General features: G+C 38.3%; 2 protein-coding genes across 2 annotated transcripts in view; one reads left to right on the top strand and one right to left on the bottom strand.

Annotated features, from left to right (window-relative positions):
• b4galt5 (beta-1,4-galactosyltransferase 5) overlaps positions 1–5686 on the bottom strand; it is a 55519-nt gene extending 49833 nt beyond the window's left edge. The window contains exon 1 of the mRNA XM_039689818.2: positions 5283–5686. Within this exon, the coding sequence (XP_039545752.2) occupies positions 5283–5388 (106 nt within the window). The 5' untranslated portion in view covers positions 5389–5686. The remainder of the gene's footprint in view (positions 1–5282) is intronic.
• A 719-nt stretch (positions 5687–6405) lies between these two features.
• The window catches only part of slc9a8 (solute carrier family 9 member 8), an 86687-nt gene continuing 77942 nt past the window's right edge, over positions 6406–15150 (top strand). The window contains exons 1-4 of the mRNA XM_039689853.2: positions 6406–6706; positions 7619–7800; positions 11963–12043; positions 13701–13759. Coding sequence (XP_039545787.2) covers positions 6510–6706; positions 7619–7800; positions 11963–12043; positions 13701–13759 — 519 coding nt within the window. The 5' untranslated portion in view covers positions 6406–6509. The remainder of the gene's footprint in view (positions 6707–7618; positions 7801–11962; positions 12044–13700; positions 13760–15150) is intronic.

Genomic DNA, 15150 nt, shown 5'->3' with positions numbered 1-15150 from the left:
TTTATTTACTTAGAGAAATCTTTTTTTTTTTTACTGAATATGATCAGTTTAGGGTAAAAAGGCCACATAGTAGGTGGTGTTAAAAGTAATTTTATTACAATTTGTCATGAGCCCAGACAGCAAACTGACATTGAATCAACTTGGAAACGACGTCTCTCATGACATTGAAACAACGTTGATTTGCTCATCGAATTAACGTTGAACCAACGTCAGACGCGGCATTCTTCAAAGCTAAATGAAATCGAAAATTGGTTTGCTTTCATAACGTTGAAACAACGCGTTGATTTCAAGTTGATTTTCCGTTAGTTTTGAAAGAATGACGCGTCTGACGTTGGTTCAACGTTAATTCGATGAGCAAAACAATGTCAGATCAACGTTGTTTCGATGTCATATTTCCACGTTGATTCAATGTCAGTTTGCTATCTGGGAGAGCACTAGAAAATCACCAATCACTGGGCGTGTCAATCAATTTAAAGAAATATTTTATTAACATACATTAATAATCATGAAAAATATTTTTAATTTAACTCGAGTGGACTCGGGAATAATTCCGAGTCCTAAAAAAAAAATGTTCGAGTACGAGTCAATTCCGAGTCCAAATGGACACGAGTCCATGATAAGACCAAGACCATTAAAATATGGTCTCGAGACCGAGTCCGAGACGAGTCCGAGTCTCGAGTACTACAACACTGGCTCTTTCCCACTTTATTTGTGCGTGTTGTGTTTGTTTTTCGCGGCATTCACGCTGAACACATATACAGCCGCTCAGTCTTTTTGCCACTCACTGTGAGGAACTGCAGGCACTCCGGCCGACGGTGACGTCACGCGCATTCCCTCTATTGCTGCGAGCGTTCGTAACCTTGCACGTAGAGAGCGCTCTTAAGAGCTAAGATACATCGTTATCTGGCCAGGCCATATAAAAACAAGTATAATTTCATTTTGCGAGTCCATAAGTCTCATCATAAATTTATAAACTGCATTTTTTTTAATACAGCATTTAGTGTGGTCACATCATTTTGCACACACAACTGGCTTGCACTGGTCCAGCGAGGTACATTCAAAAGAATCCTTAGAGCATCATTATATGCTACTTGTAACTTGTGAAAAACAGCTTTTGTATAGCAACACCACAGTTGAGGAGTATAGAGTGGTATGCAGTAGGCTTTAAACAATGCTATTTTTTACAATTTCTGTACACATTCCAAATTTCCGTGCCAGCATATTTGCCTGTGCATACAATTTACAGTATTGCCTCTGGATGTCATCATTATCAGAAAGGTCACTCCTTACAATGTGACCAAGGTACTTCACTTTTTCCACAACTGCCACATCCCTTCCTGACAAGTGGAACATGGGGAATACAGCATTACGCTGCTCTCCAGTCCTCATAATCATCACAACAGACTTTTTCGGATTAAACTTGATGTCGTATCGTTCACCATATTCAGCACACACATCAAGCAATTGCAAAACATGGTGACATGATGACCAGGTCATCAGCATAAAGTCAAATAAAGACAGCATAAATAAAGACATTTTTTATATATTCCCTCATCATTTTTGATATCAAGTCCAAGCGACCCAAAATTTTCAAGCTTCAAAAAGTTCATAATGACATCATAAAATAATCCATATGAATCTGCGGTTTAATCCAAACGTTTAAATGATGAACAGATTTAATGTAAGCTTTTATTCGCATATAAAAATTGATCAACACACATATTTACAGCACACCAACTTTTCCACAGTCGGCTGAACTGTTTTCATCCCATTCTGTGACGATCTGGTCCAGCTGGTAGAGTTACGGTTACGCTTTCGTTTTCCACTAAGGGTCTGATAATGGGGCTGTTTGGAGCTGTTTGCCTTGGTAACACAAGAGTTTACAGGCGATATGAGAGGTAAATAGTGACCGTGTTATGGTGGATGATCAGATATTTATTTTAATTCTATTATTAATTTGTGTTTTCCGGGCAGAGAACAGTTTGTAATCGTGCCGTGCCGTACCAGGCTTAAGTGGAAACACAACTGGAACTGATCCTTACAGTTTTAAGAAGTATGGGGCCATTGCTAGACTAAAATGCATGTTTAAACTGTTTTAACTGAAGGCAACTTGTTCTGGCATATCTTAAAATATATCAGTGGCATTGTTTTGTCTGAAGATACACACCAGTAATGTTTTTTTTTTTTCTAAGGTATGATTATAAAAGCTACTTAAAGATCCCTTGTGGTCAATAATGTTATCCCAAAATGACATATTTATATGTTTTTTTGAAAAACAAAAAAGGGCTTCATGCCTTAAAATATCTTGAATGTAACTCGACACCCTTGCCTCATTTAATATACGCGGTTTTATGAATATGCAGATGAGCCCCGCCTCCACCCCCTCACTCAGCTCAGAGATCCACTGGTTGACGATCACACGTTGATCTCATTGGTTACAAGGTAGCTCGCAACGTCAGAAACACCAGCGATTTTGTGAGACTGTCTTTGGTTCACTGTAGTTTGAAAGAGAAAATACTCGACTTTTGAATTTGCACATGGTTTGTCTTAAAGCACATTAAAAACACCACATAGACATAGAAACAACAACATTAAAAGCTTGATTTTTACCTAAATGACTCAATTTAACAAAGGCCTAATCCTGGCATAATCTGTAAACCAGTGTTGTAGTACTCGAGACTCGGACTCGTTCTCGAGACCATATTTTAGTGGTCTTGGTCTTGTCATGGACTCGTGTCCATTTGGACTCGGAATTGACTCGTACTTGAACATTTTCTCGTGTCGACTCGGACTCGAGTGAGGTGGTCTCGACTACAACACTGCTGTAAACCCTCTCAGTCAAACCAGGCCCAAATATGGTAAACACAATTTCAAGTAATCTAATGTGCCACGCAATCATGTTTAAGTTCCCACAAGAACCAATGAAGTTCCGGTTGAGCTATTTGAGTGCTCTATAAATGTGCATTCATGAGAGAATATTAATAATATCTTCATCTGTGTCCCGAAGACTAAAAGCCTTATAGGGTTGGAACGGCATGAAGGAGAGTAAATGCTGACAGAATTCTCAGTTTTGAAAGAATAGATTTGCATCACAGTAAAAATATCCGATCTACATGAACACAAAAACTAACACAAACACTTTTATTTTTTTAAAGAATTTGTTTAAACAAATTCCTAAGCTTTATTTTTCAGGCGAAGGCCACCAAAAATCACTGGTTTCCAAAGGAGAGCTCATATCTTTATATTTCATCCTGTGCCGAAGCCAAAAGTACAGAATGCCCCCCAAATACCAGAAATACACGTTGGACTCGACATCTTTATACAAAGCCTTCCTCCAGAAGAGGGCATTCCTGTTTAATGCGTCCGGGACACTCACCACAAGCCAAGTTTCATTCATTATTAACAAACTAGAATTTCTGTTCCTTGTTCCTCTTATAAACACCTATTATAAGCGGAAACCCCCCCCCAGGCAGACTTTCTTAATAGTTAATTGGGAAACACTGATGGTAAAAGCATTCACAGACCGGCACACAGTAACACACTTGAACACACCGGACTGAAGGGGAAGACCCTTGCCCTGTGCAGCGGACATCATATTTTAGTGAGTTTCTCCGACAGCACGCACGTTACAGTTTGTGTCCTGTAAAGAGCACATTCGGGGCTTTCCAGAGACACCAAATGTGTGGAGGTTTCACCATGAAAACTCGGTCTCCTTTTTATTTAAATATGACATTATTTAGTGAAAAATGTAGCATTCTTATATGATACTATTTTCTAATTGTCAATAAAATCTGATTAATTTTCAAATTATTTGTCATAAATCAACATCTCATGCTGTTTTTAATCAAAATATGACTTTAGAGAATCCATGTCCATAGACACCACGACGCATTGATAAAGCAGTGTTATATATCAATATTCCTAAATCTTAGGTTACATTAGGAAAATATTGCCAATCATTCCTCCCATTATTACACCTCTTTTTTCATTACATATTTCTCCAAGAATACATTGATATGCAAATTAGATACAGTGAATAGATCCTTCATATTGAATGGCTCTATTGCATAAAGTAAAGTGGTATGTACATTTATTTCGTTTTATCTTTCATAACATATAATTGATCATCTTTATACAAAGTTTTGTTAAAAAAATCCTGAAACCTAAAAATGTATTGGCGAATAACAAACATCCCATTGTTTTACCTACGTATTTCTTAACAGAGACATATCATATGCATAACATATTTATTCTTTTCCAAAAACGTATTAACTCAAGAGGATATTCACAAAACAGCTTTGCAGTGCCTCCGATTTGGTCTCTATGTTCAGTCCAACTCACAGTTATTTTATTTTATTCGTTTTACACTCTAATTTTAATTGTTGTTTTTTTTTAACCTAATACACATCTTTACATTAATATATTACGTCATATGGCTTTAAAAAATGTAATTAATAACTTTTTTTACAACAAAAATGAACCATCACAGTGATTTAAGCTGGACTGGGACGCTATTAAACTCTGTTGCATTATTTTCCTATTATCTCCGTTAAGCTGCTTTGAAACAATCTGTATTGAAAAAGCGCTATATAACTAAAGGTGACTTGACTGTACGGTTTTTTTTATTTCATGTCATCTGTAATTATCCATTTGTATATCAAATAAGCTTTTCAGCATGGCGTTAACGTCTGTGATAGCCTGTTGTTAAATGTTTGATACTGCATTATTTAAGATCGTTTCAATAAAGCTAATTAAAAGTTATTCTCGAACAGGCATGCGACTTTTTCCTCTGATAGGCGTTAACAAAACGACGTCATTGTGTCCTGATTGAATATTCATGTATGAATCATGCGGTCACAGGACTGTCGTCTCTCGCTGTCGGGAAGGAGCGTCTTGTGGGCGGGGGTTTACCCAAAACCGTACGCGTCTGATCCAACGCACCCGGAAAGCACTGATAAATGGGCTATTTTATATATAGCACAATTCATGATTTCACTGGAATACAGTCTATAAACAAAGTTGAACGGTCTAAAAAGATAAACGCGAAATTCACTCAGTGTGTTATGTTCTCTAAATTCATACATGATGCTTGGAATGCGCTTTCCAAACACCGATCGCGGATTTATTACTTAAAACACGAACACAATTAGGCTATTTATCGTATGATCATCATCAATGGAGAATTCAAAAACACAGACCAGCCTAAATAACAATCACACTGCAGATTTCACACGTAGCCTATTCGGGTGTTAGCTATTAAAAGAAAACAGATGTTGCCTCACCTATACCAGGAGCTGAATAGATGAAGTACAGTGCAGAAGTGGACAGCGAGAAGAGAAATATGAGCCCGAGAAATGACCTTCTCCGAAGTCGAATATGTGTCGGCATTATATAGACAGATCTTCTTCTATATCTAAATATGTGGGCTTTAGGCAGATATGATCCGTTAATAGACCCAGATGGAGAGTCCTAGCGCAAACACGCTGATTCAGGTGCGATCTCGAAAGGTATCCAATCTAGAAGGATCACTCGTTTTAGCAGAGTATCATCATCTCCATGTGTAGAAATCAGTAAGGACAGCGCGCGCGGGAGCTCACACACACACTCACACACACACTCGCTCACACCCGCGCGCTGCTAATGAATGGGGAGCGCATGGGACTCGCGTTACGCACAGATATCAGGACTGTGAAAGGGACCGTCAGCGAAGGAGGGACTGTGTGAGCATGACTTTACGCGATTACGTAATACATGCACTCATGGTCTGGTTTCCATCCAAGGCTGTAAAACACACAGGGAGTAGGGTATACATGCGCGTATTGATCGCCAAGAGGCAAGTATTTTTTTTTAGCTTAGGCTATAGTAGGCTATGAGCTAAACAAAAAGTCACAGCAATGAATCCATATGTATTAATGAACATCGACACCACAAATAGAATAAAACAAGCTTAAAAACAACACCAGATAAAATGGAATTCATGGAATAAAACAGAATATGTTAATAAACTGGATATCAACTGGATATTTTAAAAAACTGGATATCAACTGGATTGGAGTTTATATTTAGGCTACACCTACACACAAACGGAAAATGACGATCATTGTAGGTCGATCATAATTGTAAACACTAGTGGCAGGAAACCTTTCATACCAGACTGATGCATCACAGAAATGCGCATTGTTGACACGCCCACCTTATATGAACTATAACTCCCAGAAACCATCGCTGCATCAGCTCCGTTTTTTAAACGACTAGCCTACATTTTTTTTCAATACAAAGTCGTTTATTTTGTGGACGCTTTAATGTATATTTGGATATCAATACAGGATATACGTTTTATGTCATTGTTTGTGCTTAAAAAAACACCCCTAGGTTAAAACTACAAATTAAAACTACATTTCCCAGAGCTTCCGGGTAAATAATGATGACGATATATTTACTCTGCGAAATATGGATTGTGGCGACATGAGTTTAATTTTGCGTTTTTTCCTTACGTCTAATGGCCATTTATGTTTATAAGCACGATGAGTGTCAGTAATCGAGCTGCTGTAATCGGTGTGTTATTAATAATATTGACGGCTAACCTCGCGCGGTTTGTTGCGGCAGATGATCAGACACACAGTGAAGAACCTGCCGATAATAATACAGCTGACAGTGATTCAAATGATCAGAAAATTGCTGATGGACACGCAGAACAGCTGACAAGGTATTACTGTATCTCATATCTTCACATATTATCACATATCATCAGTTTGCTCGCATTTTAACTGCAGGCAGTTTGAGTGAGTGATTGACAGCTGTGATGTGGCGTAACTACAGAGACGAATAATATTTAGTTACATGTTAATCATCACTATTGTTCGAACACACACATAGATCAAAGTAGCTTGGTATAACCACCCGATACCTTCCCCGTACAAGTTATAGTTATACAGTTAAAGTAAATGGCATGTTGTAAAGATAAGTTATTTTTTCTGTCTTTAGTTTTGGTAGGAGCGTTTAGAAACATCCACTTTCATTGTTGACAGTATAGATGTGGATGTCATACAACTCATATGAAATATATTTTCATGAGGTTAATAAGTTTCATCATTGAGATTTAATCTTAGGAGATAGTATGCATTTAATTTAAAAGAGAGATTATAAAGTCAAATATGTAATCATATATTATGTAGGCTACATATATTAATCTGACAGGTTAATGTGACCCTGGACCACAAAACCAGTCACATGGGTCAATTTAAAAAAAAAAAAATTAAGATGTAAACATCATCTGAATGTTGAATAAATAAGCTTTCCATTGATGTATTTGATAGGACAATATTTGTCCGACATGCAACTAATCTGAGGGTGCAAAAAAATCGAAACATTGAGAAAAATCCCCTTTAATGTTGTCCATTTATGTTTGTGATTGTCCTTCATTCACTCACACAAATAAAATTTTTGTATATTTACGGTAGGAAATTTACAAAATATCTTCATGGAACATGACCTTTACTTAATATCCTAATGATTTTTGGTATTAAAGAAAAATCTATTATTTTGAAATTGATACAATGTATTGTTGGCTATTGCCACAAATTTACCCGTGCGACTTGTGACTGCTTTTGTGATCCAGGGCCACAAACGACACAGAAAGCTCAAGCAATGACACTGTTCAGAGCACCACAGCTGTGCCCAAGCCCACGACCCCTGAGCCGCCGAAAAACGAGCCCATCCTGCCGGAGCAGACGGGGGTCAAGGCCCAGGAAGAGGAGCAGTCCAGCGGGATGACCATTTTCTTCAGCCTGCTGGTCATTGGTGGGTAGCAGCAGTTGTTTTAAAGGCAGACATGATCTCAATGTGACATTACAAAACTGCATCAGAACTGTATCCGAAGCTCTCCAGTTCTCCATCAGCGACGGGCAATAAGGAAATGCAGATACAGCATTTCCTTATTGTTCGTCACTGATGGACAGTTAAAGGTTAAAGTCCCCCTGTAGTCGATCATTTCCTCCCTTAAAACTCATCTTTGATCACCATCTCTGATCATCAAAATTGCCTTCATGTCTTAAAATATCTTGAATGTAACATCGACACCCTTGCCTCATTTAATATACGTGGTTCTATGTATATGCAAATGAGCCCCGCCTCCACTCGCTCACTCAGCTCAGAGATCCACTGGTTGACGATCGCACGTTGATCTGATTGGTTATAAGGTCGTTTGTGACGTCAGATTTCAAACACCAGCGATTTCAAACCTTGTTTTTGAGACCGTCTTTGGTTCACTGCAGTTTTAAGCAGAAAATACTCAGCAATGCTGTCGACTGATGAATTTACACATGGTTTGTCTTAAAGCATATTAAAAACACCACATAGACACATAAACAACATTAAAGCTGTATGTTCAGCACAGGGGACTTTAAGACAGTTCATCTAATGGGAGATGGTCAACTCTCTGAGGTTTTCCTGAGTGGTTTCCAGTCTTGAAGAAGAGAATATATATATATATATAAGAAAATATTTTCCATTCTTTGTTATAAACAACATGAAACGCATATTATGCCCGGGTTTTCCAAACTGGGATTAATACAAAAGCTGCAGGAGGATTGTGAGTTAATAAAAAGCTAATGATTGATTAAATTATAAAAATGTACAATTGAAATGAAGAAATTATTTGAGAATATTAACAATCTAAATATTATTGGAAATTATTGACTGCCATTTTATGAATATGTAATCATGTAATCCATAAAACATAACTGTAATCAGATTATTAGCATTTAAAAACATAATATAATTTGATTACAAGTACTATTTTTTTTTTGAGTACTGTGGCTGATAGGAATGTCAAAATGAACTTTTATTCTATGTCTTCACATCAAATTGACCAGCAATAAATATATCTTAACAGCAATGAGACTGTATATTTGATCAAATTCCTGTTCTAAGATAAATACTGTCCTATTAAACTTTCTTTACATTAACAAAAAAATAAATAAAAATCCAGATGAAAACAAAATATAGAAATGTTTATTGATCATCATATTAGAGTGATTTCTGAAGGATCATGTGACACTGAAGTCTGGAGTAATGATGGTGAAAATAAATTCAGCTTTAAATTATACAGTTTAAAATAGATATTTACATACAAAATAGCTATTTTAAATTGCAATAATATTTCACAATTTTGCTGTTTTACTTCAGTTGAATTAGTGATCATAAAATATATATTTTTTAATATCTTATTGACCCCTGCCGAAGATAAATGTAGATTTGTGTGTCTTGAAAGTGTTAATGGACTCTGAATGCTGATTTATGCGTAGCACAACATTTTATGGAGAATGTATAGATGTCAATGAAATCTACTAATAACTCTTTTGTCATTAAGCACGAAGGTGTCGAGGCATCATTTCCTCCTCGGTTGCTAAGTGTTACGCCCGCTTTTGTGCACCTGACACCGCCGGGCCGACGATGTCACAGCGAGACTCCTCATGTGTGTTTTGTGTCATTTAAAAGCTCTGAGGTTTCAGGTTACGTGTTGATGTTTTGGGATTGGCCCTCTGCAGTGATGCGTCTCCCTATGATGTCATGTGTTAATGTGTGTGTTCGGTGTAGTCTTACATACTGACCAGCTCTGCGTATGACGAGGACTTATGCCTTAAATTCGTCCATAACGTCTTCATAATGTGGTCCTGGAGGCTTAATCTAAACCTGCGCGACACATCACTACGGGTGTTCGCGACAGCTCTCTCACGGCTCATCTTCCCCTGTCTCTTTACACCTAGTCTGACTGACAGTAAAGCAGCCAATCACAGTACGGCTTGCTCCGCGTCATGTTTAGCAGCGTGGAAATGTAGCGTTGATGTCCCTACAACAACAGTAGCCATGTTTCCATCCACTTGTCAATCGAATTATCTGAAATTCGGTTAAAAAACTCATGCGGATAAAGCTGGTGAAAGTGTGTTTCCATCCAACGGCTTTAAAGCGAATAAAAACCTGTACGTAATGACGTCACATGCTGTTTTGCGATCAAATTGGTATATCGAATTGATTTGAGACATTTTAAGGTGTTTCCATTTATTTTCGCACTGAATCGAACAACATTCAAGCAAACTTTTGCGAACAAAGTTTTGTTAGACAAAACGGATCGCGCCAGCTACCAAAAATTATCAATATTTCACAAGTTGAAGGCTAATAATGCTTATGTGCCAGCTGATTGCGACATATGAATGGGATAATATATGCGAGGCGCTTGTTGGTTGTATTCGCTATAACAACCGCCTCGCTATATATTATCCTGCTTATTAGCCTACATATTAATCAACCAAATAAATCAATAATTTGACACAAAATATTGACTTAAAAACGAGTTTATTGATTTAAAAACGAGTATTGCTTCTGCTAAAGAAAATAGTCTGTTCCGTCTCTGAACTGCGTCCATGGCAACGGTGTGTTATACTAGCAGCGCCGCAGTCTGTTTACTAGAAATAACAGACCACATTCTACATTACAATTCAACCAAGCCACGTAAAAACAAGCAAAACGAACCTAAGAAAACAGAGTCGATGATGATGGCGATGCACGTATGCCCGACGACAGCGGAGGTGACTGTGGTGTGGGAACGACAGCGCTCCATCAGTTCTGGGAGATCGTGGTTCACGGAAACCCTTTGGTTGAAGCATCTTTTTGCTTTGTTCACTTACATCTGTCTTTGTTGACATCCGCCATGTGTGCGCAAACAGACTGGCCGGAAATGAACTCGTCTTCTGACGTGTTGCAACCATAAAAGGGCATAAAACTTAATCGCAATTCATTATTTATTCGGCAAATAACGTTTCCATCAGCTTTTATCGCATTAGCCGTATATCGATCAAGAGAAAATCCGATGAGACCGAACGTATTTCATTTGAGTCGATTTTCATGAAATTTCATCGAATTTTACTGTTTCCATAAGGCATTTTTCATTCGATATCACTTAATTCGGATAAAAACGTGTCGATGGAAACATGGCTAGTGTAAAACTCTATGAGTCTATGCCATGAACTTCACCTGCTTTTGGAATCCAGCGTTTAGTTGATCCTGATTCAACGTTCATTGTCACAGTTGTGTTTTTCCATGAGGGGGTTTGGCTTCACGGCATCTCCGTTGCCAGATGAACCGTTATAATCCTGCGGAATTCAACCAATCACACGACGACTTAAAAAATCCTGAAGTGTTTCCAGTTTTGTATGCCATATCAAAGACTATAGAATAACGAATATCATATGATATTGCAAATTAAATAGCGATGTACTTGTTGGGTATGTTATTTATGTCATATTTTAAATAAAACCAATAAAACCAAGCATTTATGTCATATTTTAAATAAAACCAACAACATCCAACTACAAAAAAAGAGACAAAAATAAATAAAAATAAATAAAAAAAGATGGCCAAGGAACAAGCACAAGCACACAAAAATGTAATAATTATTGATAAAATGTTTTTTTTATTTTTCTATGTGAAAATATGGTAAAGTGTGGTTTATTCTTGTGGTCAAAGCTGAGTTTCCAGCATTATTACTCCAGTTTCCAGAGTCACACGATCCTTCAGAAATCACTCTAATATGATGATCTGATGCTCAAGAAACATGTCTGATCATCATAAGTGTCGAACAGTTGTGCTGATGAATATTATTATGTGAAGACACAAGGCGTTCACTGACAAACTCTTTTCCCAATAAAAGTCTTACTGGAACTGTGTTGATCAAAAAGAATTTGTATATTTTTCCTGCTTATCCTATACTATATTTACTTCAAATTTTAAGATAATTATTTTAGTGCCTTATTTCAAAACAAGGGTGAATGAATTAGATGTGTTAAACATGTACTTTCTCTTCTCTGCTTGATGAGTGTGTACACCGAGACGTCGCTGTGCTATTGCAGTGACTATAACTGTAGTAACTAGTGTGTATGTGTGATCTCTCGATGTTCCCCCTCAGGTATCTGTATTATATTGGTGCACCTGCTGATCAAGTTCAAGCTGCACTTCTTGCCGGAGAGCGTGGCTGTGGTCTCGCTGGGTACGTGTCTTCGTGATCTCCCTCGTTCACCTCACAGTTGCCCTCTCTCTTCTCTCCTCAATGTCGGCCGAAGCAATCGAGTCATAATGACAGAAACACAAAACAGAATATGTTCCTGTTGCATGTGACTAACTAATGTGTCAGATCACTCTGTTTTAAGAACAATCAAAGAACTGATCAATAATGAGTGTCATCAGGTCAGGAGTAGGTGTGTGTGCGCAGTGTGAAACGCTTGTCCTGTTTCACAACGTGAGTCTGACTCTGAACGAACACAAATGTAGTTCCCGTTAGATTACATGGGGATTGATCAGTTCCTCTTAGCATGCAGAACTATTAAAGACATTGGCTTAGTAAACGTTTCAAGCGATAGTTCACCCATACGTGCAGTCCTCACCCTCATGTTATTCCAGAGGAAGGTGTGTTGGTGATAGCCTAACAATTTTGACTGGGATACATTTGTCAACTCAAGTCTTTGTGTACTGGGAGTTTGTGGATCGATCAGGTTTCGCATCTTGTTAAACCACAGTATTGTCCATTGAACACACTGGACTTCTGTCAGGCACAGCTTTGGTTTCAATTCTGGCAAAAATGTAATTTGGCACTAGCCTGACTAAGATCTGTTGTATGGAAAGAAGAAACTCTGAAGGCGTGTCCCAATGTTATGCCGTTTTTTTTTTAGTGTTAATAGGGCAAATAATAGTGTGTTCACTGAGGACAAAGTAACCTTATAGAGTTCATACACTACACGGCAGTGTTGTAGTACTCGAGACTCAGACTCGTCTCGGACTCGGTCTCGAGACCATATTTTAATGGTCTTGGTCTTGTCATGGACTCGTGTCCATTTGGACTCGGAATTGACTCGTACTCGAACATTTTTTTTTTTACTCGGACTTATTCCCGAGTCCATTCAAGTTCAATTCAAAATATTTTTCATGATTATTAATGTATGTTAATAAAATATTTCTTTAAATTTATTGACACGCCCAGTGATTGGAGATTTTCTAGTGTGCAACTGCGCATGACAAATTGTAATAAAATTACTTTTAACACCACCTACTATGTGGCCTTTTTACCCTAAACTGATCATATTTTTTAAACTCTACGTAAATTCAGTAAAAAAAAAAAAATTTCTCTAAGTAAATAAAAGCAAATTAGGTAATCAACCCTCACTGGTCTCGGTCTCGACCGTCTCTGGTCTCGGACTCGACTCTCTATGGACTCGGTCTTGACTCGGACTCGACTCTCTCTGGTCTCGGTCTCGACTCGGACTCGACTCTCTATGGACTCGGTCTTGACTCGGACTCGACTCTCTCTGGTCTCGGTCTCGACTCGGACTCGAGTGAGGTGGTCTCGACTACAACACTGCTACACGGTTGAGTACATAGTGCATAGTTTGTCATTTGGGATGCATTTCTCAAAATGTCTTCTTTTATGTTCCACAGAAGAAAGATTTGTTTAGGAATGACATGATGGTAAAACATAAATAATAAGTAATAATTGCATTTTAATTTTTGGGTGAACTAACACATATTGTTCCTGTTAGTTGGTCCAATCTATTTATTAGTTAATAATTCATGTGGCAGGTAATTACTTCTTAAAAAAGGGTAGTTTGACAGGAGTTGAACTGATACTAATATATCTGGTGTTTGTTTTCCAGGGATTCTGATGGGAGCGTTTATCAAGATCATTGAGTCTCTGCAGTTGGCCAACTGGAAGGTATGATGCTTACTTTGGTTTTATTTTGCAACTGGTACTAACATCAGTGTTTAGTAATCCAGTAACACGTTGTCAGCCGGGTCTTGTGACCAATTGGTAATTTCATTAAAGGGGTGATTTACTGCTTTTTTTCTTTGCATGATTGTGTTTATGAGGTGCAATATAACATGTATTCGTGGTTTTTCTTTTTTTTTTTAAAGTTTATTTTTCATAAATTTCACCTTTATTGTAAGCCGCTTTCTCCTCTGTCATTTGAATGACCGGTTAACTCCCTGAGTCTATGAAACCACTCCCTCAGAAACAGGCAGTGGGCTCAGATTGGTTAGTTTGGGCCGGTGTGTTGTGATTGGCTAAACTGAGTAGTGCACGTTGTCCAGAAGGTTAACGCCCATTACTTTTACGGGCAAAGTTGCATGTGTGTTCCTGTCAAGTGTAAATTATGGTGTCGATACTGCAGTATCAGTCTCTGGTATGAGCCAGAATCAGACCCAGAAAGCGGCGATTAAGAGGCAAGCAGAACCTCCCTAAACGGTTTGGCTCTTACAAAACGGTTCTGAATGGTAATTTGCCTATATTTTTTTTACTTTATAGACGTTTGTTTTACACAATAGCATCGAACTAAAGGCCAATTTATACTTCTGCGTAGGGTGCGCGCAGTAGGTACGGCGTAGCATACGCACAGACGCGTCCCATTGCGCGTACCCTTCGCCGTCGCCTGACGCACCTCCTCAAAAATGTAACTACACGTCGCGACGACGCGGACCGCAAGATTGGTGATTGGTCGGCTTGGTATCATCGCATTTCCTCCTACGCATTTCCGCACGTACCTTCTCACGCATTTCCACCACTGTCTATGATTTCCACACGTACCATCTCCTCCGACGTCTTCTCTCATTTCTGCCTTTCAGTTTTATTAATTTCACTAAAGTGAACTGTTTTTCCACCTCAATAAGCTCCAACTCCAACATGATCAGCTCTCTTTCAATCGCTATTGCTTGTAGTAACCTAGCCGCGAGGAATCTAAACACATTAAAACTCTCCGCCGCCAACTAGCGTTTCGGAGCATTACTGCAGAGCAACCAAGACCTGAACGCAGAAGTATAAATGCTCATAACGGCGTCGCCTACGTGCGTAGCCAACGCCGCACATTACGGCGTACCCTCGATGCAGAAGTATAAATTGGCCTTAACTGGCTACTAAATACACAAACAGCGTTGGCATTGGTTTGCGTTCTTGATGAAATCGAAAATATTGTCGTAAAGTATATATACATGAAAAATACATTTACAACGTTAGTACATACAAAATTCAGGTCCATAATGTTTGTACGCGTTTGTCGTAGACACAACATAGCATAACTAGTAGCCTAGTGGCTATAAAGCCAGCGCTGG

The sequence above is a fragment of the Pimephales promelas genome, chromosome 20 (genome assembly GCF_988280905.1).
Source record: "Pimephales promelas chromosome 20, fPimPro1.hap1.1, whole genome shotgun sequence".
NCBI classification, from domain to species: Eukaryota; Metazoa; Chordata; class Actinopteri; order Cypriniformes; family Leuciscidae; genus Pimephales; species Pimephales promelas.
The sequence above is the reverse complement of the archived record's forward strand: the minus strand, read 5'-3'. Positions and strand labels throughout refer to the sequence as shown.